We start from the raw sequence: 27,311 nt of genomic DNA, 5'->3' as shown, positions 1-27,311 counted from the left end.
GCTATAATACTGTGTATTCTCCAATAACAATAATGAAAAAGAAAAATTACAGTAAATGGGAAAGTAATAAATCTGTTAACTGAAGCTAAAACTTAATTATCAACAATAGCTGAAAAGGGAATAAAAGCAAATTAACATGTCTTGTAAGGAAGTAGAAACAAAAGTAATGTAATGAAATAGAAATGAATATATCTGTATATATCATTTTATGTGTTTCAAGGCTTTAAGCTATTTAGAATGGATCAGAAAAGTTCCTTAGGAACATAAGAAGACCAAAGTATAAATCTGTGGAAAATACGCCTCAACTTATACAGCTGTATTAAACATTAAACAACTCATTATAGTAAAAAATAGGAGCTTAACTTACACCAGTATATACCAGCCTATACTTAACTTACACCAGTATACACCAGTCTCTATAAAGTATATAATACCTAAGTTTCCAACATCAAAACAGGAAGATATTGATGTTATAATTTTGGAAACTAACACATAGTCCAAGTTATTGCTGTTATAGTCAGCTAACTTTTTGTTTGTTTTGTTTTGATTTTTTGTAAAAACTGATTTAAACTTTTTTTCTTTTTTTTTAGTAATTTAGAATTAAAACCTAAATATCATTTTAATTGCTACAGTTTTTGATGCCAAGTAATGTAAAACACGCTGTGCGAATTCAATATCAGAGTTTAATTTAACCAAGTAAAGCTAAGTAAGCTTGATGAAAAAATATGAAAATTAATTTAAACTTTTTTTTTTTATTAGCAATTAAAAACCAACTGAAAACTAAATGAACTTGAAATCCTAAAACCTAGCCTAGAATACTGATATGAAATTCAAAAGCTGTTCATTTAGGTTAATAAGAATAATAGTTGAAAAATCAGCTGTTAACTATTTTTTAAATAATTTACTTGTTTTTGATAGATATGTTTAGCTGCTTTCTTAATTTCTTGAATATCTTCGTCAATTTAAAGATAAGATTTTGAGTTATTGTCCTCTCTTACAATGTAAAAATTAGAAGCTGACCTATAGTTTATAAAAAGTGCTTTTTTTTTAAGATCCACCATTTGCACCTAAAGAATTTTTAGTGCTTTCTCGAACAGCCTCATCATTGCAGTTAACCTGGTCAAAGATTCCTGAAAATGAGACAGGCACAGATTTCACTGAATATCGTTTAGAATACTACATTTCAACTGTAGGAGTGTTGAATAAAACTACAATAAAAATACCCCAATCTTTCAATTCACTTTTTTTGAATGGATTATTACAAAATACAGAATATACACTTTCTCTTTCTGGCTTCAACATCTATGGTCAGGGTCCACCAAAGACTATTACAGCTATTCCAAATAGTAATGGTAAGAAAATTTTATTTTATCAAAAACAAATAGTTTTTATGCAGTTAATGCTTATAATTATTTGATTAAATGATTATAAAATACTTTAAAAGTAGCTTATTATTTTGAAAAAAGGTCCAAAATAATAGCGTAATTTCCAGATTTTCTTTTGCGCAAAAAAGAGGTAAAATAGTTCAGTTATTTGTTATAAGTGTGTTTCATTTCATTCCTGAGAAATTTTATAGCTTTATTAGATATTTGTATTATTAAAAAAAAGCAAAAAACAGAACAAAATGTGTTGTTCAAAAAAGTATGTTTAATCATGCTACCTGTAAATTATTTATGCTACCTAAAGGTCATTACTCATATTATCTTCACTATCACAAGCTAAGTTAAAGGTAACACTGACACAAATTTGTTACAGCTCTTTTGGTTAACACTGATAATGTGACCAAGATTTTTTCAATTAATTTTAAGTCTCCAAAAATAAAACTGGAGTCGTTTTACCCAAGTTTAAAGCTTGTTAATGTTAGCGATGCATGGGGTAATGTGCAATTTTATAGTTGAAATTTAGAAATCTGCATAGTAGACACACTCCCACAGAACTAAAAGTCAGTAAAAATATGATTATAATCCTCAAGACTAAATTATTTAGAAATATATTTGATTGTATTTGTATGTGAAAATGCCAGTAGCTTAATTGAATAAACAACTAGATAAACTAATTTTTCTTTTACAATAAGATAAGAACTGAAAAAAAAACATTTTCAAACATTTTTTAAGCATGTTTTTCATTACATGGAGTAATGGTTGAAATACACTTTATATTATTTAAGTCATCCCCAAAGGGAATTAAAGTCTCTGTCCTCGCCAGAGAGAACATAGCCAGAGCCAACTACACCAGCTAATTACATTACACTTATTTACTGGTGAGATTCTCTTATGGAATACGTTTTTTCCGTGTATAATGCACCCTTTATCTTTTACTATCTAGATGATCATGCAGCATAAACTTTAAAAAAACGTAAAACAATTAAAATCTTAAAAATCTTCAATATCTTATGCCCAGTTGTATTTTAATATACATTTGGCATAAACAACACCAGATTAAAAAATTTGTATTTAGGTATATGTTGAAATAAATAAAGCTTAAATGTAAACACGAAAATATAGTTTAAAACAGTAAAGTTATTTAAATTGCTCTTCTTATCATTAACTGTTAGTAATATAGAATTAGATCTTCATTATAGTTGTATTTTTAGTTGCTGCAGCCCAAGCTCAAAAAGCATTCTTAACAGGAGGTATTATTGGTGTAGTGATTGCTGGAGTAGTAGTTACCATGTTATTTGCGTAATAATAATTTGGTTTACGAAAAGTTCTGATAAAAGTATAATTTTTTTTGGATTATTATTATTACATAGTTACTTTTTTTTTTTTACTTTTTTAACTTGAAGATATTTAATAGTTTGACTCTGCTTTTTATCAAAAATATATAGTCTAGTCAAATTAGGGTCCAACCTGGACAAAATTTGGATAAAGATGAATTTGGTATCATTTGAAGCGTAATTTATCTACTTTAACATATCCAAAATCCACCAAAATCCATATTGGGCATAAAAAGTTATGATTATTTTAGCTCACCTCACTTTTATTCAAATTTATTGAAATTACAAAAAAAACCCGTCGTGTTTACTGTCAATAAGTTGTAATAACTTATTATAAAGTTGCTTAGTCTTTATGAAATTTTGCGCAGATATAGCCTAACGTGTAAAAGTTTAAAAAAATTAAATGTGCTTCAGAAATCTTTTAAATGCTGATGTCAGCAGTATTTTTACAATATTTTTTATATAGGCTAATACTTATGGAATATTAAATTACCTTTACTTAAAAATTTATTAGATAAATAGTTGATATAGAGACTGAAATAAAAAAAAACTTGTTTATTAGTATAACTATTTAAAAAAACAAGCAGTTTTTACATTTTTTCTTTCTTAACAAATATATTTTGAACTACTTTTGAATAATTGACACCACCAAAAATTTATGCACCCGAAAAACGCAGATAGTCCAAAAATGTATCGGGCAAAAATGCAGATAGTCCAATTTTGTTTTACGCGGAGATTGCAGATAAGCCACATTTGTTTTATACGGAGAAAGCAGATAAACAAAATTTGTTTTCCGCGGAGATTGCAGATAGTCCGATTTTGCGCGGAGCCATCGATTTGTGGTTTATTTTGCTGCTCCAGTATACGTACCTTGTCTGTCTTTATAGGTACTAAAACGTCATTTTCCCTTCTCCATCCCCACTTCGTTTCATCCATATTGACTCCCAACCATTGCTGAATTTGTAAATATACTTGAAACAAATGGTACTTGAACGCGCTTTCATTTGGTAGTAGTCTGGCTGAATTCCTTTTTTGGAAGTTGCCACCATTCTTCCATATTTTTGTTTCCTAAGTTGTGCTAGACTTGTTTATTTTTTCAACTATAGTAATAGTTGAGCTAAATTAAACCTCTGCTAAACAATATGGACGTATAATTATAAAATAAACAATATTATAAATCAATAAAAAAAAATATAATCATTGTCTTGCATACCATACATGTTCAAAACCACTTGTATTCCAACATTAGCTACCTGATCTTTTGTTACAAAGGGATTTAGGAATACTGCACATAAAGATTGAGCGAACTCACTATTCGATTCAATAAACTTCAGTACTGGTATCTTTACTTGACCAAAAAGCGCAGAGGTAGTATCACATCCACTCCATGCATGGATAAACAACAAACATTTTTTCATGTAATATGATAAACTTAATGTAACATTCCTTATACTGATTGTTTCAATATTTTTTTTCATACTTATTTTAACTTTGCGGTGCAATATTATCTCACACATGGTTTTATCCCACATGTGAACCAACATGACAAGAATGTCTGTATCTTCAGCTATGATAGCCACACATTTTCCATTTTTTACAAGCTTAATACCTTTTGAAGCAATAGTTCTGTCAGCGTCTCCTTCGCATTCCGCTACTATATGACCTTTTTCTCTTAGCTTTATTACCAATGCTTTGATCAAAGCAGTTTTGTTATTGCTGTTTGACAGAAATTCAGATTGTTTGCAGTTCACTTGGTTTTTTGGTTGGAATATAATGTTGATAGATTTTCTTGCTCTTTTTTGATGTTCTTGATCTTTGATGGATGATTTGTAACCATCAAAAATAGTTAAAGTATTATTACCATACTTTTTTGTAATATATCTACAATACTGTTCAATAATGTCTGAATATGTAGCTGGGAGACTCCAAAAAACTCGATGCAGCAAAGCTCCGCCGCACAGTGAGTCAGAAAGATGAAAAAACGGCAAAAATTATATAACTATCATATATAATTATGTGATACATCAATATTATCGTATTTTGGGTCAAATAATTTAAATTTTCCATTAAAAATAATTTTTACGCGTACCTATGACGCGTAACGCGCGCGCATACGCGTGTAACTCTCTTTTACGCGCGTAAAATATAACCTAAATAAAAAAATGGAGTTCCTTGATCCAAAATACCATATAAAAGAATACCACATATTTTTAAATCTAAATATTTCTTGTGCCTAAGGCTCGTACTACTTACGCGTATACGCGTTAGAGACTTTTACGCGCATAATAACTGACTTAATTTAAAAAAATTAAATTCCTCAAACCAAAACATTTATTAAAAAGAAAAACTGGTTCGAAAAATATTTTAATTTTATATAATATTAAAATATATTAAAAACAAAATAAATATCTTTTCTAATTTTTCTTTCAAGAAAACAAAAAAAGAAAACCTAATTCTAATAAAAAGGCTTTATTTCATTATTACAGCATTAACAAAGATAAAACTTCAGGGGTAAGTGTTTTTCCATTTTCAACTTTGTATTTTTGAAAACAAGTGTTTGATATTACAGGATCACCTCTAATCAACAAGTATTGGTACTGGTTTTTCATAACATTCTTTCTAGATATCTTGGCTGTATGGTTTAATCTAGCTTTGCGAATTTCTTTATTTAGAGCTTCTTGTGACTCTTCAGAGAAGTAACCAATTGGCAGTTTTAATGCCTTAGATATCTGCACACCATGTTCCAAGATTTTATGAAAAGTTGGGGGAATCACATACCAGCAATAGTTTTTGAGTATAAGAGCTGTAGTTTCATAGCAATACTGTTTAAAACTTTCAGAGTTCAACTCATAACAGGAGCATACTGCTATTAGGATTGTCCTCAATCTAATAATTACATCTACTGCCACTCCCGTTATATCAGCGAAAGTTTCAGTATTTTCAAATGCTCTTCTGGCAGTGTTTCCATCGTTAGTGTTGCCAAAACTCTGTTTGGGCATATCAACTATAAGACTTAGCTCTTCTCTAAACCTCAGTTGAATGTTCGTTTTTTTACTCTACTAATGCTTTTTCAGCAGGGGATTTGGCAAAGTATTTTTTAATGTCTAATTTATATCCTAAATGTAAAATATATTCAAAACATCTGAGCCAGCAATGCAGAGTAGAAAGACCCAAAGATAAAGCTTTTTTATTGATTGGTTTAGATCTGATCAATGCTGGGTTATTAATTTCACTGGGCTTAGCTCCGCAAACATTACATGATTGCGAAGACAGAGTTTTAGTGAGGGCATTAAACCACTTTACCATCAAACATGGTTAAATCTAGTTTGAACTTAAATGTGATAGTCGTATCCGTTTGCCTTCCTCTACTTCTAACTTTACTTCAAACTTGACTTGTCTATTTATTTCTGCTTTTAAAAGTTCATATTCATTTCTTATCGATTCTTCCGTTTCTTTTTGATATTGGAGATGGAGGGGTCTACAGTAATGTGTATTAGAGGGCTTTTTATTTAACCATTTATATTTGTTCATGATGGTTAATTTAAGTGGAACAACAGCTGTCTGGAAAAGACTTTGTTCATTAACTTGGGCTTCACCAATATTTGTATCAGTGCATTTTTGTTTATAGACACTTTGACTGGAGGCACCATCAAAACCACCTTTAAAATGAAGTAGACCTTTAAACCTCCCCCCAATTTCAGCAAACATTCTCATAGAGTCTTGGCATACCGTAAAAGTTAATATCCTTGTCAGAGTATGATTAAACATACCCTGTAGAGAGGTTGAAGCAGATGTTTCTGTCACAATTAAACCCTCAGGATAACATTTGTGTCTCTCATTCTTAATTTCATGAAGTGAAGGATAAATATCTGCATTATGTATTATCGATGAATTTCTAATAATTTGATACTGTTCATCAGAAAGGTCACACTGAATTTTTAAGCTCAAGGCATCTTTGGTTTTCATTTTTATCGGAAAATTTATCTTTTTGATTTTATCTTTTTCAGAATTTATAGCACTTTTCAAAAGATCAACGAATTCTTTTTTGCTAAGATCTCTAGTGGCTTTTTTTATTGAAGCTAATGCCAATGCTTCAGCAGGATGTTCAGCCAGTTTGGCATTCTTAAACAAGATAATATTTAATATTTAAGCTTGTAAACTATTTTTTTTACTGGGTTGAATTTAATTTATTTATTAATACCTTAGATCTTCTGCTTCTATCACCTAAATCTTCCCAGTTCTTGCACTTTCTACTTAAACCTGATGCAACATTTTTTTTGTTAACAGTAATATCTTTGTTCAACCAAGTTCGCTCGTGTTCTAAAAGTCTAGAGAAGGTTCTTGCATACTTCCGCAACTTAGATCGGAATTTACATTTAAATATTATTAGAGTTTTCTTTAGATTTGTCATTTCAGGTTTTTCAATACTTTCATAGTATAGACCCTCCAGTCTACAAAACTCACGTAGAAGAGACTCGAGTAAATTATCATGATTAACTCCTAACTCTTGAACTATAGGAACTAAATGTATTCTTTTCATGTTGAATGTAAGCAATGAACTATTTTAAGTTATCTTATACACAAGTTTTAATTTTAAAACATGCACTATGCCATCAAACGTTGCATATATTGGTTTTTGAGGTTTGATAATTAGCACCATCTGCATGAGCATGAGTTTTTTTACTAATAGGAACTAAATGTATTATTTGTGTAATGAATGAAAGCAATGAACTAGTATTCGCTACTTTATACGGCAAGTTTTAATTAAAAACGAAAAAAAAAAACACAAAAAAACCGAAGTATTTGAAAGGTCTTATTTTAATTGGGGCAAGTGTGGGCAAATGATTTTTATTTTTTCTGCTTTCATATATACCTATTAATGGGAAAATATTAAAACTACCATGGAATCTAGTGGAATCGTTTAGTTTTTAAACTAAACTCATAATTAAACTAACTTAAAAAAATCAATTTATGACACATTTTTGAGATCTCAGTAATGAAAAACTAAAAACAAAATTTATTGTCAAAAATTTTGTTAGTAGTTGCCAAACATCTTAAACATTTGACTTCAAATTAATTTTTGAACTGTTTTAGTTTATTTAAAAAAAAAAAAATCTACAAAGTGAGGTCAAAAAGAATATTTATAATTTTTTTTGCCCAAAATGAATTTTGATGTATTTTGGATATATTAAAGTAGATAAAATTATGCTTCGAATGATACCAAATTCATTTATATCCAAATTTTGTCCAGGTTAGCCCTTTTTTAGACTTATTTTGACTAGACTTATACCCGTTAAGGTTTGTATGCTCTTTAAGTGTTTAAATATTAAATTGCTTTTTCGCTTTGCCCCAATGTTAAATGATTTTGTAGTTTTTAGACTTTTTATATCTTTTTTAAATGTTTTTTAATTTTTAAATATTATGCCGCAGATGCTGTGAAATATCACTACTATAAAAAGCGGGTTCAAGCTCATTGGCATTTTTGCGCAGGCTCATTGGCATTTTTGCGCAGGATTTTTTGCGTATTTCCATTTTTGTGCATTTTCATAATGAGATGCCATTATGAAAAAAAGGTTGTGAATGACTTTATTCTTTGTAGTAGTTCAAGTATGGAAAAAGATGTTTATATTTTTCTCTTCGCGTTTCTCTAATTCTTTTCGCATGTTGTTTTTGTCGTTGTTCTTCAAATCCATGTTTTAGTAAGAGTTTAGTATTGATATGAATGGGTAAGGTATTTAATTTTTTAATTTTATTAATATAATTTTCATCAATTCTTTTTTTGTGATTATCATCGTGGAATTGTATGGCCATTCTGTGTAATTCTGGATCAAAAGTGTTTATTTCCTGTAGTTCGCTGTAAAGGAATTCCTCAAATTCTTCTTGTTCTGTAATACTCATTTTTATAACAAGAAAAAATTTATTTAAGTCATTTTAAAAAAGTTTTTTTCATCTGTGCATTAAGCGTAATAATAGACTTGTCCTAGAAGAAGGTAAAAGCTTCCAGATTGACCGACTTGAGCATCACCAGAGTTGAGCGTGACAACGAGTCTTCTACCAGCTGCGACAGTAGGCATAGAATCTGCTTCTCCGAAATTTCTGTAAAAAGAAATGGTAGATGTGGATCCGATGGATGAAGTGGATTGATACAACAGTCCAGTCGATTTGTTGTTGAAGGAAGTCACATTTGAGCCGTTCCATGACGACAAATAAAAATCTTCCAGTCCGGATGAGGAAAAGAAGCATGTGCTGTCACCGTCATATCCTGTAAAATACGTGTAATTGTTGGTGTTGTACGGTGTCCAAGGAGTGAGTACAGTGCCGTCACCTGGAGGTAAATTCCCATCATACATTCTGACTCTAGATTCCCACCAGTTTCCAGAGGCGCCAATGATGTGCATCCTGATGTATTTCAACGACACACCATTTCCTTTTCCGTTGGTGTTCATCAAAACGTATTCGCTGCCATAAGTGGTGTTCAAATATCGAAACGTTCTGCAGTACAGCTTGTAAAGAGGGATGGTTGCAGGAATTGAAGCAAGTGTGGAAATGAACGGTTGAATCCAATACGTGATAGCAGTAGCATTTCTGTTGACGAGTTGAATGGAGACGTCGTTTCTGAAAGGCATGTCCAATGTGAAATATCCTCCCAAGGAAGTGGTGTTATACATGTTGCATCCCTGCAAAGAATTGGCGTAAAAAGCTCCTCCCAAAGGAGAAAAAAGCAAATCGGTAGCAAGTCCTGTTTGATCAACTCCAATTCCGTCAGTCACTTCTACATAATTCCCCACATTGATTTCTCCGTCAGTAAAGATTCGAATAAAAACTTGGCCGGGAATATTCGTACCAGAGGAGCTGTATAAAGCCAGCCACAATCTTCTCAGCACACCAGATTTTCCAGAAAACGCAAACACTGGTGAAGTCGTTAACGCCGCAACCGTCTGAGACTTGAACCCCAAACTGGTAAAACTAGATCCTGGAACGACACTGGTCAAACTCGATTTTTGCAACAGCAAGTCCACGTAATTTTTTGTCGATCCATCTTGCGCGTTGGTTGGATCAGTCACGTTGATCAATTTGTGAGAGTTCAAATCCAAATCTGCAGTGCCCACAGTCGTTCCACCTGAAGCATGCGTGTCTACGTAATTTTTCGTAGCCGAAGCTGAAGCTGATGTAGGTTCAGCTAAATTAGTCAATTTGTGCGACGTCATGTTAATGTCGGTGTATGAAATAGTGTTGTAAGAGACTTTGGTGTCTACATACCCTTTTGTCGCTGCGTCTTTTAAAGCGGTAGGATCAGTTACATTAATCAACTTGTGAGAGTTCATGTCGATGATCCCTGTGATCGTGCTGGATCCGTCTGTTTTAACACATAGACTCGAGCTGACGTCGACGTAATTTTTAGTGGCAGCATCATGCAAATTGGTGGGTTCGTTCAAATTGATGGCTTTGTGAAAATTTAAATCCAAATCTGCAGTTCCAACTACAGTTCCAGTACCACCTGTCACGTGATTGTCTACATAATTTTTCGTAGCGGTATCGTGTGCGTTGGTGGGTTCGCCCAGGTTGATGATTTTATGAGAGTTGTAATCCAAATCTGCAGTGATGGTGCTCGATCCGTCCGTTTTAATATAAACGTTGCTGGCTGAGTCTGATGCAACACTATCAAAATAAACACTGATTTCGCTTCTGTTGAATTTGTCAATCATTTTTTAATTGTGAAAAATTTTTTAAATGAGTAAAACTTTTAAAAAATCACCAAAGGGTATTGACAACGTCTTGAAAGCTGTCTCCCTCTTCGCATTTTTTCAAGACGTAAAGACACAAGTGACCGCAATAAGACGTGTTTCCAAATTGAACCCTTTCACTGTTGTAAAAGACAGGGCTTTTCAAATAGTCAACGAGCTCGACGAGAGGTGGTTGAGCGTAAGAGTCAAAGCTGTATTTTTTGTCTCCGTCTTTGAACCAACACACCCAATGAAACCCATCTGTGCTTGAATCCCCCGTGTTGACAATTCCACATTCTTTTTTTCTTGGCTTTTTTGGCAACGCGTCTCTGACAAAAACTCTTCGAAAGTTTTTTATTTTTAGTTTTTTTGCTGCTTCCATCAACTGAATAGTGGATAAAGCCTCGTTTGGTAAAACAATTCCCTCCACATTTATTTTTTTGTTTCTCATTTTTTTTTATTTTGTTATTTTTTTAAATTTGTTTCTCCTCACCTTTATCACTTACCTTTTTTAATTTGTAGTGACCATAAGCCAACGTGTGTATTCCATCTTCCAAAATGATCCTTTTGTCGTCGTTAGAGCTGAGTGCGACTTTGTTGATTTCTTCGGTGTAGACATCGTGATGATGAGATCGTAAGACGCTTATTTTTCTGAGCTGTTTTTCTTTTGTCATTAAGCATTCTTTATAATCTTGATGAGTGATGTGCTTTTCAACAACACATTTCTGAATTCCTTTGCATTTTTTGTGTTCTTCTTTTTCATTAAAGACCTCATAAGAGTAGAGCTTAGGACGAAGCCCAACAAACTCTTTAATTTGCTTACCTCCTGTTTCATCCTTAAACTTACCGATAACCTTTTTATTTTTAAACCCAACGTCAAATGCAAAGTTTTGAACGGCAGGATGATCTTTCGCGAATTCGCTCGTGTCAAACTTGCTTTCAACGTCATCAGCAATGTCTTTGTAAAAGTCTTCCGTTTCTATTTCATAAAAGAGCGAATCAGTATCAGTCATGAGTAATTTCAGCTTATCCCCGTATTTAGGTTTCATGTAGTCGTAGTGATGTTCATACATGAGGGTTTTGCTGATGTCTAGGATGCTCATTCCCAAGAAAACAGGTTTGTCGTAAAAAACAAATGCCTTTTCCATGTGAACCGCGATTAAGTTTTCATCAAAAATGGTGTTTCGTTTATATTTAATTTTTTTAGATAATTTTATAGCTTCTTTTCTCGTGGTAATGAGTCTAACATCAACGCGTTTTAGAATATTCTCCATGGTTTTCCCAAAGACAGAGTTGTTCATGAGTTTGAAAAATTCTTTATCAGATTCGTTTGTAGCTTCTTTTCTCTTATCGGTGTTGAGATCAATATACTTTTTAATGAAAGGTTCTTCTTCAAAGGTGATACCTCGATGAATTTTTGTAGTGATCAACCCCATTCGTTCATAGAGTTTTAGGTTTTCATGGTGAATGACATATTTTTCTTTGTTGTTTAAATTGGGAACTAACTTTTCCACTTTTCCAACGAGCATTCTTTCAGGAGCTAAAGGGTAATCATTGTGTAAATCGTGAAGACTTTCAGGATAATCTAAATCGACTTCGAGAATGCAAGGCACGGATTTCCAATTTAAAAGTTCATCCTCAGTCATCCATCTAAATCCTCTAACTGGAAGAGGTTTGCTCATAGCATATCCATAAAGATTATTGGCGTCTAAATATTGAAGGAATTTCGAAGGTTCTGAAGGTTTATAATCATCACTCATGTATTTGTTGTTAGCAGTTCCATATCGATTGGAGATCATGCATATTCCACCGCGTATTCCTTTTCGAAACATGTTGAGCATATCAATATCAGTTATAAGCTCTATTACCACTTCAGTTTTCTTTAGCATAGCATCCCAAGCCAAACCAGGGGAGGTGTAATACCAAGCAGGATCAAGACCGTAATGTTCCATACAAGTGTCTCTAAAAGTTTCAAAAGCATCTGCCAGTATCAACACATCCGACACGTTGTACAAATCGTGATAATCTCTGAACGTTTTGCATTGAAACGTGTTCCAAACCTTTTGCGCATGCGCGTATTCTTCATCGCTTATTCCCTCGTGTCTAAGTTTTGAGAAAAACGCTTCTTTTGGCGGTAATTGCGTTTCTTGAAATTTATCGAATCCGTCCACCCAATCGTAAGGGTACACGCCTTTTTTACAAAGCAAATTAAATTTTTTACCTTTAAAATGCAATGCAAGGCTTTTAAACTGCTCTGGCTTTAAATTTTTAGACAAAGTATCCAAACTGAAGGAAAGGAATTTAAAGCTGTCGATGAACCTCAATTCAATTTTTTTGTTTTTTGGTTTTCCATCTTTTCCAATGTACTCTCCCACTTTGATTTTTTTCGAGAAACTGATATATTTTTCTTCATTGTTGGATATACAAGTGATTTTTCCACCTAATTTCTTGATGAACAAATGAGCGTCGTATCCAGACAAGTTATGAAAGACAACAGGAATGAATTTTGGAACTTGAAATTTTTTATTGCAATCGTCGTGAGCCGCTCCTCGATATTTTCCAGTAAAATGACAGTGATCGTGTACTTTGTCGTCTTTGAGATTTTTATTGCAAATGTGGCAAACTGTTGCGGATTTGAAATTATTTTCGTCCTCTTTTGTCAAAGCCATCTTTTTTTTCTCGATTTTTCCAAAAATTTCTTTTATTTCTTTTTCCAAACTTTCGACAAAAAATTGAGCCACGTCTTGGTTCTCGTTTGACGATTCGGAAATGGATGGTTCAACATCATAAACGGTTTCATCAAAACATTTGATGTAATAGGAAAAGGAACATGGAATGTGTCTTTGAAACTTTTTTGTGTAAGACTGGTTTGAGTTGGGAGCGCACGAGTCTATCGGCTTGATAAAGCTTTCAAAGTCAGCATATACGATAAATGGAACCCTCATTGACTTTCCGATGCCTTTAAACTGAAGAGTTGCACCCTTTTTAGGAAGTTCAATTCTCATTGGCGCGTTTTTATAACAATCTTCTCGATGTTTTTGAAGCTTTTCTTCTTGATCATAACGTTGAAGACACCTTCTGCAAAAGTGTTGTTTTCTTTTACCTTTTGATGCTGAGGAGCCGGCAAATCGACTGAAACTATTAATGAGACAGTAATGTTCTGTGTCTTCGTTTTTAATATACAGCAAATCAACATTATGCTTTCGATCTAGAAAGTCAGATACTTTCAAAGGGTTGGGTTTTTTATTTTCATACTCAAAAACGTTGATGCTAATGTCTGGATTATTTTTTTCAAACTTGGTAATTTTATGGTAATTCACAGGAAACTCCATTCCTTCCCAATTCAGCTCTTTTGACTTTTCAATCAAGTCTTCATCAATTCTTTCGTTGTTTTTATTTTTCAGATTCAACGCTCTGGTAACTGACCATTTAAAGCACTGATTGTCGTTGTTTTTCATGTTGATAATTGCCTTTTTGTCTTTTAGATCGTCAGTCAGCTCAATGTAGGATCCACCGCTGAGAGGTGTGTAATCGATAAAGTTTATATCCATTCTTAAAATCTTAGATAGGGTGCTATTAGAACCTAAAGCATTGTATTTGACACTACTTTCCAAGACTTTTTCTTCCATCTCACCCATGAGTTCTCTTACATCTGTAGCTGCTCGAATAATTTCCGAGCTGGATGAAAAGCTTGCTTCCCGAGTCACTTCTTCACCAGTCATGATGCTTACAGATTTCATTTCGCACGTTAAAATAATTCTTACTTTTGTATTCCTTTCTCCTTCCATGGTTTGAATGGCAGACTCTCTTACCAAATTAAAAAAGGATGCAATGTCTTGATATTGAGAAGAAGGCTCGTAAGAATATAACCTAACAGTACTACCCAACGCGTTTTCAGTCAACTTGAATTTTATTTTATAAGGCTTTGGCAAGGGTTGTTTATACACTGTTTTTAATACAAGTGATTTGATAGACTGTATCTTTTTATCGATTTGTTCCGCTGATTCGTTTACCTTCTCCTTGACTACTTCAGGAACGTAGGGTTCTATCCAATCTTTAACATCATCAAACTTAGTTTTAACATACGACGCTACACTTTTTGCAGCTGCCTTCAGACTTGAAAAAAATGAAGGTCTCGGTGGAATGACTGGTTTTGGTAGGATGACAGGTGATGAATCTAAAACCGGTTCATCAAGGATGTGTTTTTGCAAATGAATTGGTTTCGGAGCAATAGGAGGCTTTACCACAGGTCTTGGTGGAATGATTGCTGGTTTCGGAGCAATAGGAGGTTTTATCACTGCAGAAGGAACAATCCTTACTTTTGTTGGCTTTATTGAAACTTTTGCCGGCTTTATTGAAACTTTTACAGCTGGCCTAACAAACCTCACCACGGTAGCATTAACAGGCAAAGGTCTTGCCTCAGTCGTTCGTCTACGAAGAGCAGCAGGAGCAGAGACAACTCTAGGAGGCTGCAAAGCCATTATAAGTTCCCCCTTTCTCATTTTAGAATACCCTCTTATTTTTTGTCCTTTAGCAATTTCTTTTAATTCTTTCAACGTTTTGTTTTCCATTTTTATTACAGCAAGAAATTTATTTAACCCAAAATCATTTTTCTAATATTTTTATTTCTTTTCAATTCTCTGAAAAAAGAATTGAAAAAATTTTTTAAATCCGCGTGCGGATTCATGGAAATTCTTCGAATTTTTACATTTCTCACGGACTTTTTCTTTCAAGCTTTTCCGAATTTAAAATTTCAATCTTTATTCCATCTTCCACTTTTCCATTTCGACGTTCTAAATATCTCCATCCATGTCCTGTCTTTTTCATTGCTTTGTAAAGGGATTTGTATTCAGTCACTTCCCCGGTTTCCATATTGGTTGTTTTCACAGACACAGGCTTATTTCGAATTGAAGCAAGTCTCTCGTATTTTGGATCGATCGGTTTTTTTTCCGTTTTCTCATTTTTCATTTTTATTTCTTTTTTTGGTCGACCCACTGACCTGTGTTCTTTTACACCTTTCAAAAGCGAATCTTTACTTATTAGATTATTCTCAATCGCAATCATCATCAAAGGCAACAATTTGTTTGAGGTTAATGTGATTCCATTTTCCATAAGCAAATTTTTCAGATAATTTTTTGTATATCTCATGTTTTATTTTTAAAAAGAAAAATATTTTTTTAAATCATTTTTGTTAAGAATCTCATGACTGTCTTTCAAACCTAATAAACAAGGGTCATGTTGGTTCCGTTGGAATCGAATTTGATCAATCTGTCTGAAACGATCACTGCAAAAATAACGGTGTTTTCTGGTACTGCTGTTCGAAATTTGAGGTTGACCACCAATTCTGCCGTTTCAGAAACAACTCTTTCTTTTTGCTTGCTAATGTCTACAAAAAATCAACGGAAACAAATTTTTATATTCAAGCAGAGACAAACCAGATTGACAAACAAGTTCGTTTGTACCATAATATTTATCGTCAAAAGAGAACGCGTCAGAATGGGCCATGGTAATTTTCTTTTCTCCAAAATTCAAATCGTAATTGTAATTTGGATATTTTATTCCATTGACGGTTACGAAAAAATTGCTGACATCACAATGGTTGAAAATGGCTGGATTTACAATTTGACTGGAATTCTTGTTTGTCTGAAGTCCAAACACGATATATCTCGGAACGCTTTTGTCTATGATTCTTCCAAGAGTCCAAGTAAATTCTGTAAGACCAGCAGGAATAACCTGTCTTTCGACTTTGTTTGACTTATAAGCTACTGGGACGGAAATTTTACTCGCCATTAATTTCAAGAATTCGGATTTCTTCGAAACATCCAACTCAATTCTAGGCATAAAAAGTCTGAATTTTTTAAGGTCGATCATTCCTGCGGCAACAGTCTCGGCTCTGTAAATGGCGTCGTCGTATTCTTTTTTTGCAAAGGTAATGATGTGTCTGAATCCATAAACGACTTTGTCGTAAGTTTCGCAAAAACCAAAAATGTGTTTTAATGGTATCTTGAACGAAAATGCGCCAATGGATGTCGTGTCTGCAAACAAGTGGTCTCGCCTTACAACAAATCCTGAATTTCCGGTGGCGCTTGAAGTGTCTTTATACCACATTTGCTTCAAACCATCTGCAAGCTGAAAACCAAAAGGGTATTTCAACAATCCAAGCATGGTTGTTCCTTGACCTGGATACATGACTCTTTCCACTTGTTGTCCTGATAAATCATAGGTGACATCGCTGAACAAATACATGATGGCGTTGTTTATCAGAGCAATGTTGTCTGTTGCTGTGTATGCAGTTCCATCCGCTTTTTTGAGAACCCCTTCAACGAGGATGTAAGCTTCAGACGGAACTGTTTGCACAGATTGACAATCAATTTCAAAAATGATCTCTGCTGAAGAATTTAAATCGAGGTTTGTTGGGTGGTACTCGAAAAAATCAACTTTTTCAATTCCAGTGTCATACTCTGGCATTTCATCAACTCTTAATCTATCGGTGTTTATCATTTTTAAAATGAGAAAAAAAATTTATGTCATTTTTGATTTGTTAAAATAATTAAGCAATCAAAAGCCCGCTCCCCATTTTAACGAGATCTTGGATTCTAACCGCGTTCTTTTTCGTCATTTTCTTTTTCACTTGAATGGAAGAACCAAACATTTTTTTATGCAGCTCTTCCATTGGATTAATATACGGATCAGTCTTTGCCGCTTCGTTTACAATCGTGGTGAGTATTTGGTTTGGATTCACTGTTCCTGTCTTGGCGTAAACTTTTTCAAGCGCTTTTTTTCCTTTGTCGATGGCAACGTCTTTAGCAGTGGATATAGCTGAAGAGGCTAATTCTTTTCCAGCAGATTTGGCGGCTGTGATTGCTTCTCTTCCAATTTCGCTTGCTGCTGCTTTTCTCAATAAATGAAGAGACGATCGTGAAGCATTTGTGGCTGCCATTCTCCTCAAAAAATTTTTAATCGCGTCCATGATTCCTCCACCTCCAACGACGTTCTTTTTAAAATATCTTCTGTTGTTCACAATAAGCATTTTTTTAAAATGAGAAAATATTTTTTTAAATCCTTTGGCTTCATGGAAATTCTTCGAATTTTTAAATCCGTTCTCACGACTCGATGTATTTTTGAATCGCTCTGTATTCTTCTTTGTTAATTTCTCCCTGTCTCAAAAGCTCGTCACAAATGGCTACGGCTTCGTTTCTCGATGCTATATTTCCAGCATGTCCTGCGGCGATGCTCAAGTTAAGCCTTTGCGTAAGCACATTCGGATCGCTCGGAAGAATGATCACTCCTCGACCTTTTCTTCCACTCGTTAGTGTGTAATTTTTTTTCCAAATTTTTGAAACAATCGTTTTCCACTTATGACCTACCGAAGCTCTTGGCAGGGTTGGTCTCCCTTCTTTCTCCATTGCATGCGTTTCAACGAGTATTTTTTCATAATTTTTCATGTCCTCATCCGTGTATTTGTTTTTATCAGGCTTGGATCTTGTGATCAACTCCCAAAGACCTGTCGTCCCCTCGTACTTTTCTCCATCAATAATAACGTCGTTATTGTCGATAAAAATTTCTTTGTCTCCAATAAACATTTTTCCGCGTTCTTTTGAGTGAATTCCAAACACTCTGTCTGCTTCAGTTTTTTTGGCTGCATATTTGGATAAATATTCCAAAGCAATATTTCCAACATTCATTTTTCCAAAAGTTTTATCACTTTTTGAACTTTCAAAAGACGTCTCATTTTCTGGATAAGTCAAAGCCAGTGGAGTGTTTTCAACCTCTCAGTATGCAATGCTTTTTAGTTCGTTTTTTATATTTTCATTGCTCTCAATCAGAGGCTTAAAAAACTTGCTCAAATCAGTCTGATAATTTGCATCTGAAATGTTGGTGTTGAGACTCTCATTGTAAAGCTTTTCTCTATTAGCTCTATATTCTCTCAAAATCTCATCTCGCTTTTCAGGATCTTGTATTCTAAAAAAAGACATTTTTAGAATACGGAGAAAAAAACTTAAAACAAAAACTAGATTGCGTTTACGATTTCTTAAATCCGCACGCGGATTCATGGAAAAATATTAGTTTTTCTTGAACAGGTTGTTGAATGCTTTTATCGCGTCTTCTCTTCCTTTTTGGATCAACGACTCTTTAGTCAATTCGTCAATGGCGCTTTTTGTCTTGGTACGGATTTCTTCACTCATGGCTTTGAATTTTTGAAGCTCGCTGAGAATGAGTTCGTACTCGGAATCACTCACAAATCCATCCATGAGAGATTTTGAAATTTGGTCACTAATCGTATTCAATTTTGACTCGGAAAGAACTTTCAATTTTTCGTGCTTTTCAGCCTTTAGCATCATTTTTTTGTTCTGATGATTTCCGAAAATGGATAAAGCTCCCAATACAACAGCAACCCCTTCACACGCAATCGAAACTGGAGTGGCAACGACGGTTGATAAAAGTGCAATCCCTGTAACCCCTAAACCAATGCATACCGTTTGTAATCCGTCGTCGGTGAAACGAATTATTTTTGCCGCTCGATGGTATTTTTTACTCAAAGCCATTCGTTTCACTTTTTCATCCTCTATTTCTTTTTGGATCTCGCTTATTTTTTGAAGCCGGTAAATATGTCCTCCATCTGATGGTGCCGTTGGAAGAACTGGATAAATTTTTTCAGTGTTTTTGATTATCTCCATCTTTTTAACAAAGACACATTTTTTTTAATTCGAATCGATGTAGTTTATTTTACAAAGCTTTTCACCTTTTTTAACGATGACTTCCTGGTTGTTATAATTGTGTATGGTCATAACTATGTCATCCACAGACTCGGAAAAAATAGCATCGTTTTTGAAATAATTCAATTGGTTGCTTATTTTATCCATCAAAGTGATGACAGCAATTCCTTTGTCTAATTGTAAACCTACAGACAACGATATCTGCTTGTGAGATACAGGAGGAAATTTAATGTCTTGTTGAGCAAAAATCTCGTGCTGTCTGTAGGTGTTGAAATAGGTGGGATAATCCAACTTTTTCTTTGTTACAATAATGTTTTTCATATTTTTTCGTTCCAACTCTTTGATTCTATCCTCTAAATGACTCAGTTGGAAATTAAAATTGTAAATCTCTGCTGAGGCACTGTTTTTAAGCAACTTGTGTGGGGCATGCATTTTTTAATATGAAAATAAAATGTTTTAAGTCGTTTTATTTTCAGTTTTTGTGCTTTTTACATTTCCTCGTCAGAATCCATTTCTCCCAAATCCAAGTTTTCACACATCATGATGCTATGAGGTAAAGATGCATTTTTTACGATGATGGCTTCGGACAGTTTAACTTGAATAGACACAATCGAAGGTCCAATATACACCCCCTCAATTCTAAGTCCTCCAATAGCATAACATCTTTGGTTGATAAAATCATGTCCAGAAGATAAGACCAAATTTTTATTATTACGTTCTCCTTTGACTCCATTTTTTATATCAAGAGCTGTTTTCTTTCTATGAAATGTAGAAGTAATGAATATTTCGTCTTCATTTTTAGATCCTTCAGATTCATGAAAATTCTTCGAATTTTTAGTTATATACATTTTAGCATAAAACACTGGCGCTGCAACAGCATGGCCAGCTTTATATTTTAAAATACTCAATTCGTCTGAATTAATTTGCTTTCTTCTTCCTCCCTTTTTAAGTTTGGATGACAATTTATCTACTTCACCTCTAATAAACAAAGTAATCTTTTCCATTGTGCTAATAAACTTTTCTTCTTCTTCTGTCTTTCCCTTTTTAGCATCAAAGCAAACAAAAGACATGGAATAACCATTCAGTTTTTGTGTTGCTGGATCTTTATTCTCACACACACCATACGAAAATAATGTAGGTGTTCGTAATACAAGAGGTCCATCTCCAGTTGGATAAGAATATTTTACTGACACTTTTTGATAGACTACTGGTTTTGTTGCTGCGTAAATTTCTCCAACTGATAATTTGCTCTCATCAAAATTTTCAATTGTAATAAAATTCATTTCTTTTCTATATACAAGATTTTTATTTAACTCAAAATAAAAATTTTTTCACTTCTTTATTATCCTAACCCTTTGACTAAGGAATTAACTTTATCATCATTTGAGTTATTTCACTCATTTTACGACAGCAAAACTTCAAGTTAATCTTGGTTGTTCTCAATTTCATATTTTCTCTATCCCAACGATAATCGTCTTGTACTTCTAAATAATCATCAACCAATTTTTCTCCTAAATAATTCATCTTTTTAAGGATATCATTCATATCATCTAAATTCTCTGCTGCATACATACTACAACGTAATTCATTCAACAACAATTGATACCTAGACATGAACATATACAAATCATTATCTCTCATACGCTTATACATTGCAATTTCAGACACATTTATTAATTCAATCATCTTATTCATTTCTTTTCTATATGCAAGATTTTATTTAACTCAAAATCAAAAATTTTTTTTCTTGCCATACAAAACGACGCGACTATTTTTGCAAACGTATCAATTCTTCATTATTCACCCAAGAGTTGAATGAATCTGGATATCCAAACCATTTGACTAAAGATCTGTTCTTTTGCTTTCGAATGACTTTTTCAATTCTGAATATGTCTTGAGCTGTCTTTTGCATCTCCTGTTCATAAAACGTACCTTTAATTTCTTCACCGTTAGCATCAGCGATTTTATACGTGGGTGGATTCGTATGCTGAACTTTTGACACGGTAAAAACCTCTTCAGTCCATCTCGGTGTATACCCCTTTTCAAAATGAGACTTCTTTTTTACGATCCTCACTTTGTCTCCCATTGAAAATTTTGGTTCTGCTCTTTCTGTTTGCGTCTTTCCATTCAGGTTCATCCAAACCCTATATTTATTCTTTTTATCCCTGGCTTCCACTGGAGTCATTTTGATAGAAGAGTGTTTGGCGTTGTTATAATTTTTCACCATTTCATCTAATACGTCAATGTATTTATTGGTATTGTTGGCTGAAAAATATTTAAACATTCTCTCTTTCATCGTTCTATTCCATCGCTCGACAACAGAACTTTTTTCCTCGTTTTCAGTGGAATACAATTTCACTCCCAACGCTTTCACATGCTTGTTATAAAACTCTTTACCTTTATCCACCCACATCTTTGTACACCTTCTCTCCTCAAATATTTTTCTTAGAGCGTTAGCTACATCAACTCCAGTTTTACTCTTTAACGGAACAATCCATCCATACTTTGAAAACACGTCGATCACCATGAGCAAATATTTTACCCCGTTGTTGAATTTTGAAAACGATTGCATGTCAACCAAATCTGCAGCCCATATTTCATCCATGTCGTTCACAAACACTTTTCTTCTTTTAAAATGATGAATGACTGGTTTATGAAGCTCGTTTGCAAGTTGATCCGTCCATTTCAGGTTCTCCGGTGCTTTTTTTTTGCAGATACACCTAATCCAAATTTAGCTTTGGCTTTGATGATGGGAGTGATCAGTTTTCTTTCGTTTATCTCTTTTTGAGTAGGGTTTGGAATGGAGTTCATTTCTTCAAGCATCATTTGATCTGCCAAATTTCTGCTTTGAACGTCGTTTAAATATTTATAAGCTAAATCATGATGGTATGCTGCATTGTCCACTCGATCTACCGGTTTGCTCCACTCTTGATACATGTCTGTGGATGTGAGTCTTTTGTCCAAGTTTGTGCCAGGTCCTGCAAAATTCATTCCTGGAATGTGCATTTCTCCTGGAAATTTTGCCCATGGAAGCTTTATTTTTTTTGAAAAATTGTTAATCGTTTCCACCAAGTCTCCTCCTTTTACCGTATGCGAAGATGATCCTTTGAGCGCATACGAAGAAGCAAACTTACATTTGGTTGTTCCGCAAACGTTGCAAACCCCTTTAACCATATGCCGGTTGTTTTTTGTGATTTCGTTTCTCAAATGATTCGTTTCTGTTTTCCTTTTGCATTTAACACAGTACATTTTATTTAAAAAAAATATTTTTAAACTAAAAATGGAAGTGTCTGATTTGTCATGGAATATTGGAAAAATCAAAACAAACAACAACAAGCTTTTACCGAGAAGCATTCGAGGAATCATCGTTGGGAAATCCGGATGTGGAAAAACAACGTTGCTTCTCAATTTATTGCTTAGACCTGGATGGTTGGATTATAACCATTTGCAAGTTTTTGGAAAATCTCTTTTCCAACCCGAGTACAAAATACTAAAAAGTTCGTTCGAAAAAAAATTGCCAAAAAAAATAATTCTCGACTTGTTCAAGGTACAAACCGAAATTGAAAAATTGAAACTAGATCCTGAATGCGTTATCAACGATCTTTCAAAAAATTTTTCCGAAACCGAGGGCATGGAGTGTGAATTTTTTGAAACGGCTGACGATGTGCCTAATCCTGAAGATCTTGATTCATCCAAAAACAATTTAATGATCTTTGACGATTTGCAACTTACCAAACAAAACAAATGTGAAAAATATTACATCCGAGGAAGACACTCTAACGTCGACTGCTTTTACCTCGCTCAAAATTATTTCATGCTCCCAAGACAAACGATCAGAGAAAACACCAATTTTATCTGTCTCTTTCCTCAAGACTTAAAAAACATTAACCACATTTATCAAGATCACGTTTCGAGTGATATGGGAAAAAAAGAGTTTGAAAAGTTTTGTAGGCATTGTTGGTCTGAACCTCACGGATTTGCGGTGATTGATTTGTCGTCAAAAAAGGACAATGGAAAATATCGAAGCGGATTTGACACTTTTTATTTTCCAAAAGAAACCATTTAAGAAATCGTAGATTTCCATGGATTCAAAGAATCTAAAATTTCACTTGTGAAATTCCATGAATCCGAAGGATTTAAAAAAAAATGTTACATAATAAAAAAATGTCAGGCATAACCATCGACGTGGACGGAAATTCCAACGTAATCATAACAGAATTTTTAGACAAAATCGTTTTTGACAAAGGAAAAACTTATGAAATGGCTTTTCTAGGTCTTGAGACGTACAACAGCTTTCCAAACATCATCAGCAAAAACAATTCTTTCCGGTATAGCATGAACAACGGAACCCATTGGGAAAACGTCGTCATTCCAGACGGAAGCTACGACATCAAAGACATCAACAATTATTTACAAAAGACCGTCTCAAACACAATAAAAAATAATGCGTCTCAAAGCGCCAGCTACGTCACAGCAAATAAAATCAGCTACTCTCCCGATAACATAAAAATAGGATCCAATTTAAACACTTTAAAATCAACCATCACACTTGGAATGAATTATTTGATGGATTTGAACGTGGAAAACAGCATCGCATCAGTTTTAGGATTTACAAAAAGACAATTGGACTCCAATTCGGAATACGAGTCTGACGATATTGTTAGAATTTCAAGCATCAACACGATCAGAATCCTCAACAACGTCATCGGGTCTGCTTACGTCAACGGATCCCAACTCAATTGCATCTACTCTTTTTATCCAGCTGTTGGTCCTGGTTTTAAAATCATCGAAAGACCAACTCATTTGACTTACCTCCCTGTCAAAGTCCCAGAAATTTCCACAATGATCACTCGCGTTGTCGATCAAAATGGAAATTTGGTTGATTTTCGTGGAGAGGAGATTACGATCCGTTATCACATTCGAGAAGTGAAATAAATATTTTTTCTCACATTTAAAAATGAGCAAATATGTTAGTGTTAAATTAAATGTGTCTCAGGGACAGATTGAAAAAATAAAAAAATCAATGATAGCAGGTAAACCTGTGAGCATCCGTATTTCAAAAGATGATTTTAACGGAAACGACGTTTTACTTGTAACACAAAATCAACATCGAAAACTTTTGGACGCTCTCCATCGAGGAGTTGGAGTCACCATTAAAATGAGCAAAACCCAATTGGAACATAACGCAAATGTGAAAGGAGGATTTATTGGAGCCCTTCTACCTTTATTGGGTATGTTGGGTAGTACACTTGCAACAAGAGTAGTTCCAGCTCTTGCCACCGGATTGTTAGCAGGTGTAGGATCTTCTGCAGGTTCTGCTATGGTTGATAAAATTGCAGGAAGAGGTATCGTTTATTTGAAAAAGAATGGAAATGGAATGAAAATGGGAACGCACAGAGGAAACGGATTATTTTTAACACCCTGGCCTAAAGGAGGATCATTCAAAGACGGAGTTTACGTTAAAAGCGGAAGAGGATATGAATCTATCGGAGCTGGTTTGCTTCTCGGACCAAACTCTCCATTCTCAAGCATCCCTTTTTTAAATTTAATTTTGTAAATTATACAGTGAAAAAAAATTTTTATTTTGACTTAAATAAATTTTTTCTTGTTATAAAAATGAGTATTACAGAACAAGAAGAATTTGAGGAATTCCTTTACAGCGAACTACAGGAAATAAACACTTTTGATCCAGAATTACACAGAATAGCCATACAATTCCACGATGATAATCACAAAAAAAGAATTGATGAAAATTATATTAATAAAATTAAAAAATTAAATACCTTACCCATTCATACCAATACTAAACTCTTACTACGACATGGATTTGAAGAACAACGACAAAAACAACATGCGAAAAGAATTAGAGAAACGCGAAGAGAAAAATATAAACATCTTTTTCTTATACCCGTTAAGGTTTGTATGCTCTTTAAGTGTTTAAATATTAAATTGCTTTTTCGCTTTGCCCCAATGTTAAATGATTTTGTAGTTTTTAGACTTTTTATATCTTTTTTAAATGTTTTTTAATTTTTAAATATTATGCCGCAGATGCTGTGAAATATCCAGTCACAGAAGAAAAATCCCTTTATGCTGAAGTGGAGAATCTGTAGTTTCTATGGCCGCGTTCTCTCCGACATTATATATAAATTTGTAGTAGCGTTTATCAGTTACAGCGTCCTCCGAGAGCCATACCTCGACGGAACTCTTCCTAACGCCAGTTTATACAAAAAATGTTAGAGTTTTTTAATATGTGAGCTTTGCCTGTGGTAGTAGAGAAATGCGGGTTCTGGCGCATTGGGGTTTTTTCCATACTTAAGCTCTGACTTTCATGCGTTTTTTGCGTGACTTACCTTTTTTTTCAAAAAAAATCTGTAATAATGTAATAAAATTTTCTTTTTAAAATGTTTCTTACCGCAATATTTTATTTTCTTGTCACAATGATATTTCTTTCCTTGTCGTAATATATCTTTTCTTGTCGCAATGATATAAATTTTTTTTTTTTTTAAGTTATTGTGTTGGTGGTGGTAACTTGTAATGTCCTATTGCCAAGGTGTGAATTCCATCCTCTTTTATCATCTTCAGCACTTAGTGCGACTTGTTGATTTCTTCAGTGAAGATGTCGTGCTTATGTGATCGTATGATGTTCATTTTTGCAAAGACTTCTTTTCTATTCATTAAGCAGTCTTTGTAATGTTCGTGTTTTATTTTTTTATCGACGACATTTTTCTTGACACTTTTGCATTTTTTGTGTTCTTCTTTATAGATCTTAAAAGAGTAGAGTTTCGGTCTAAGCCCTACAAATTCTTCAATTAGTTTTCCTCCGATTTCGTCTTTGAACATTCCGATAAGCATTTTGTTAACACCAGCTTTGAAACCAACGTTTTTAATGGCAGGATGGTTTTTATCGAAATCACTCGTATCGAATCTTTCTAGTACATCATTTGCAATGTCTTTGTAAAAATCTTCTGTTTCGATTTCGTAAATGAGCGAGTCTGTATCGGTCATGAGAAGTTTTGAGCGATCATTGTATTTTGGTTTGATGTAGTCGTAGTTGAATTTAAACATTAAAGTTTTGCTTATGTCCAGGATGCACATTCCTAAAAAAATGGGTTTGTTGTAAACCGACTTTGTTTTCTTCATGTGCACGGCGATCAAGTTTTCATCAAAAATGGTTCGACTTTCGAAATTGAGTTTTTTAGATAATTTTAAGGCTTCTTTTTCTTTAGTGACAAGTCTTACGTCTACATGATTTTTAATATTTTCCATTGTTTTTCCAAAGACTGAATTGTTCATGAGCTTGAAGAACTCCTTTTCAAAATCGTTTGGTGCTTTTGCTCTTAAATTGGTGTTGTGGTCAATGTATTTTTTCATCCAAGGTTCTTCTTCAAATGTGATACCTCTATGTATTTTTGTAATGACCAATCCCATTCGTTCATACAGTTTAAGGTTTTCGTGATAGACGACGTATTTCTCTTTGCTGTTTAAACTTGGAACAAGTTTTTCTACTTTGTTAAGGAACATTTTCTCAGGAGCCAAAGGGTAATCGTTGTGATAGTCGTGAAGATGTTTGGGATAATCCAAATCAACTTCAAGAACACATGGCATGGATTTCCAAATGGAGAGTTCGTCTTCAGTCATCCATTTAAATCCGCGAGTGGGAAGATTTTTGCTCATCGCGCATCCGTACAAATTATTAGCGTCCAAGTATTGAATGAAGGTTGACTTTTTGTTAGGATCATACAAATCGCCCATGTATTTGTTATTTGAAAATCCGCGTCGGTTTGAAATCATGCTGATTCCACCGCGTATTTCTTTTTGAAACATGAGCAGCATGTCAGGATCGCTCAGAAGCTCCAATTTAACTTCAGTCATTTTATAGCACGCGTCTATTGCTAGTCCTGGAGAGGTGTAATACCAAGCAGGGTGTAGATTGTAGTATGTTTCGCATGTCTCTAAAATTTTCAAAGACATCTGCGAGTATCAGCACGTCAGAAACGTTGTACAGCTCGTGGTAGTCTTTAAACGTTATACAACAAATTCGTTCCAAATGTTTTGACCGTGCGCATAGTCATCAACTTCTATACCTATGTCGTTCAGTTTGGAATGGAACGCTTCTATTGGAGGTAATTTTGATTCGGAAAACATTTTAATCGA

General features: G+C 33.9%; 1 protein-coding gene, 1 long non-coding RNA gene and 1 pseudogene across 2 annotated transcripts; 1 reads left to right on the top strand and 2 right to left on the bottom strand.

The window, feature by feature from the left end:
• The first annotated feature begins 220 nt into the window (after positions 1–220).
• Positions 221–27,311, top strand: LOC149884348 (uncharacterized). Its single transcript, XR_016455531.1, has 5 exons — positions 221–1,352; positions 2,594–2,718; positions 25,206–26,012; positions 26,091–27,089; positions 27,150–27,311. It is a non-coding gene; the product is annotated as an uncharacterized LOC149884348 (long non-coding RNA).
• On the bottom strand, positions 3,895–6,029 carry LOC149884350 (uncharacterized; annotated as a pseudogene).
• LOC149884349 (uncharacterized) lies at positions 6,038–7,256 on the bottom strand. Its single transcript, XM_090097472.1, has 2 exons — positions 6,918–7,256; positions 6,038–6,838 (listed from the first exon to the last, which is right to left on the bottom strand). Exons 1-2 carry the CDS (start codon positions 7,254–7,256, stop codon positions 6,038–6,040), a joined length of 1,140 nt encoding a protein of 379 aa, XP_089953598.1.

This window comes from Hydra viridissima, unplaced genomic scaffold, assembly GCF_058129835.1.
Source record: "Hydra viridissima isolate aposymbiotic clone 2 unplaced genomic scaffold, HvirCarnegie_v1 scaffold_9, whole genome shotgun sequence".
Taxonomy (NCBI): Eukaryota; Metazoa; Cnidaria; class Hydrozoa; order Anthoathecata; family Hydridae; genus Hydra; species Hydra viridissima.
Note: the sequence above shows the minus strand (reverse complement) of the source record. Positions and strands in the feature narration are given on the sequence as shown.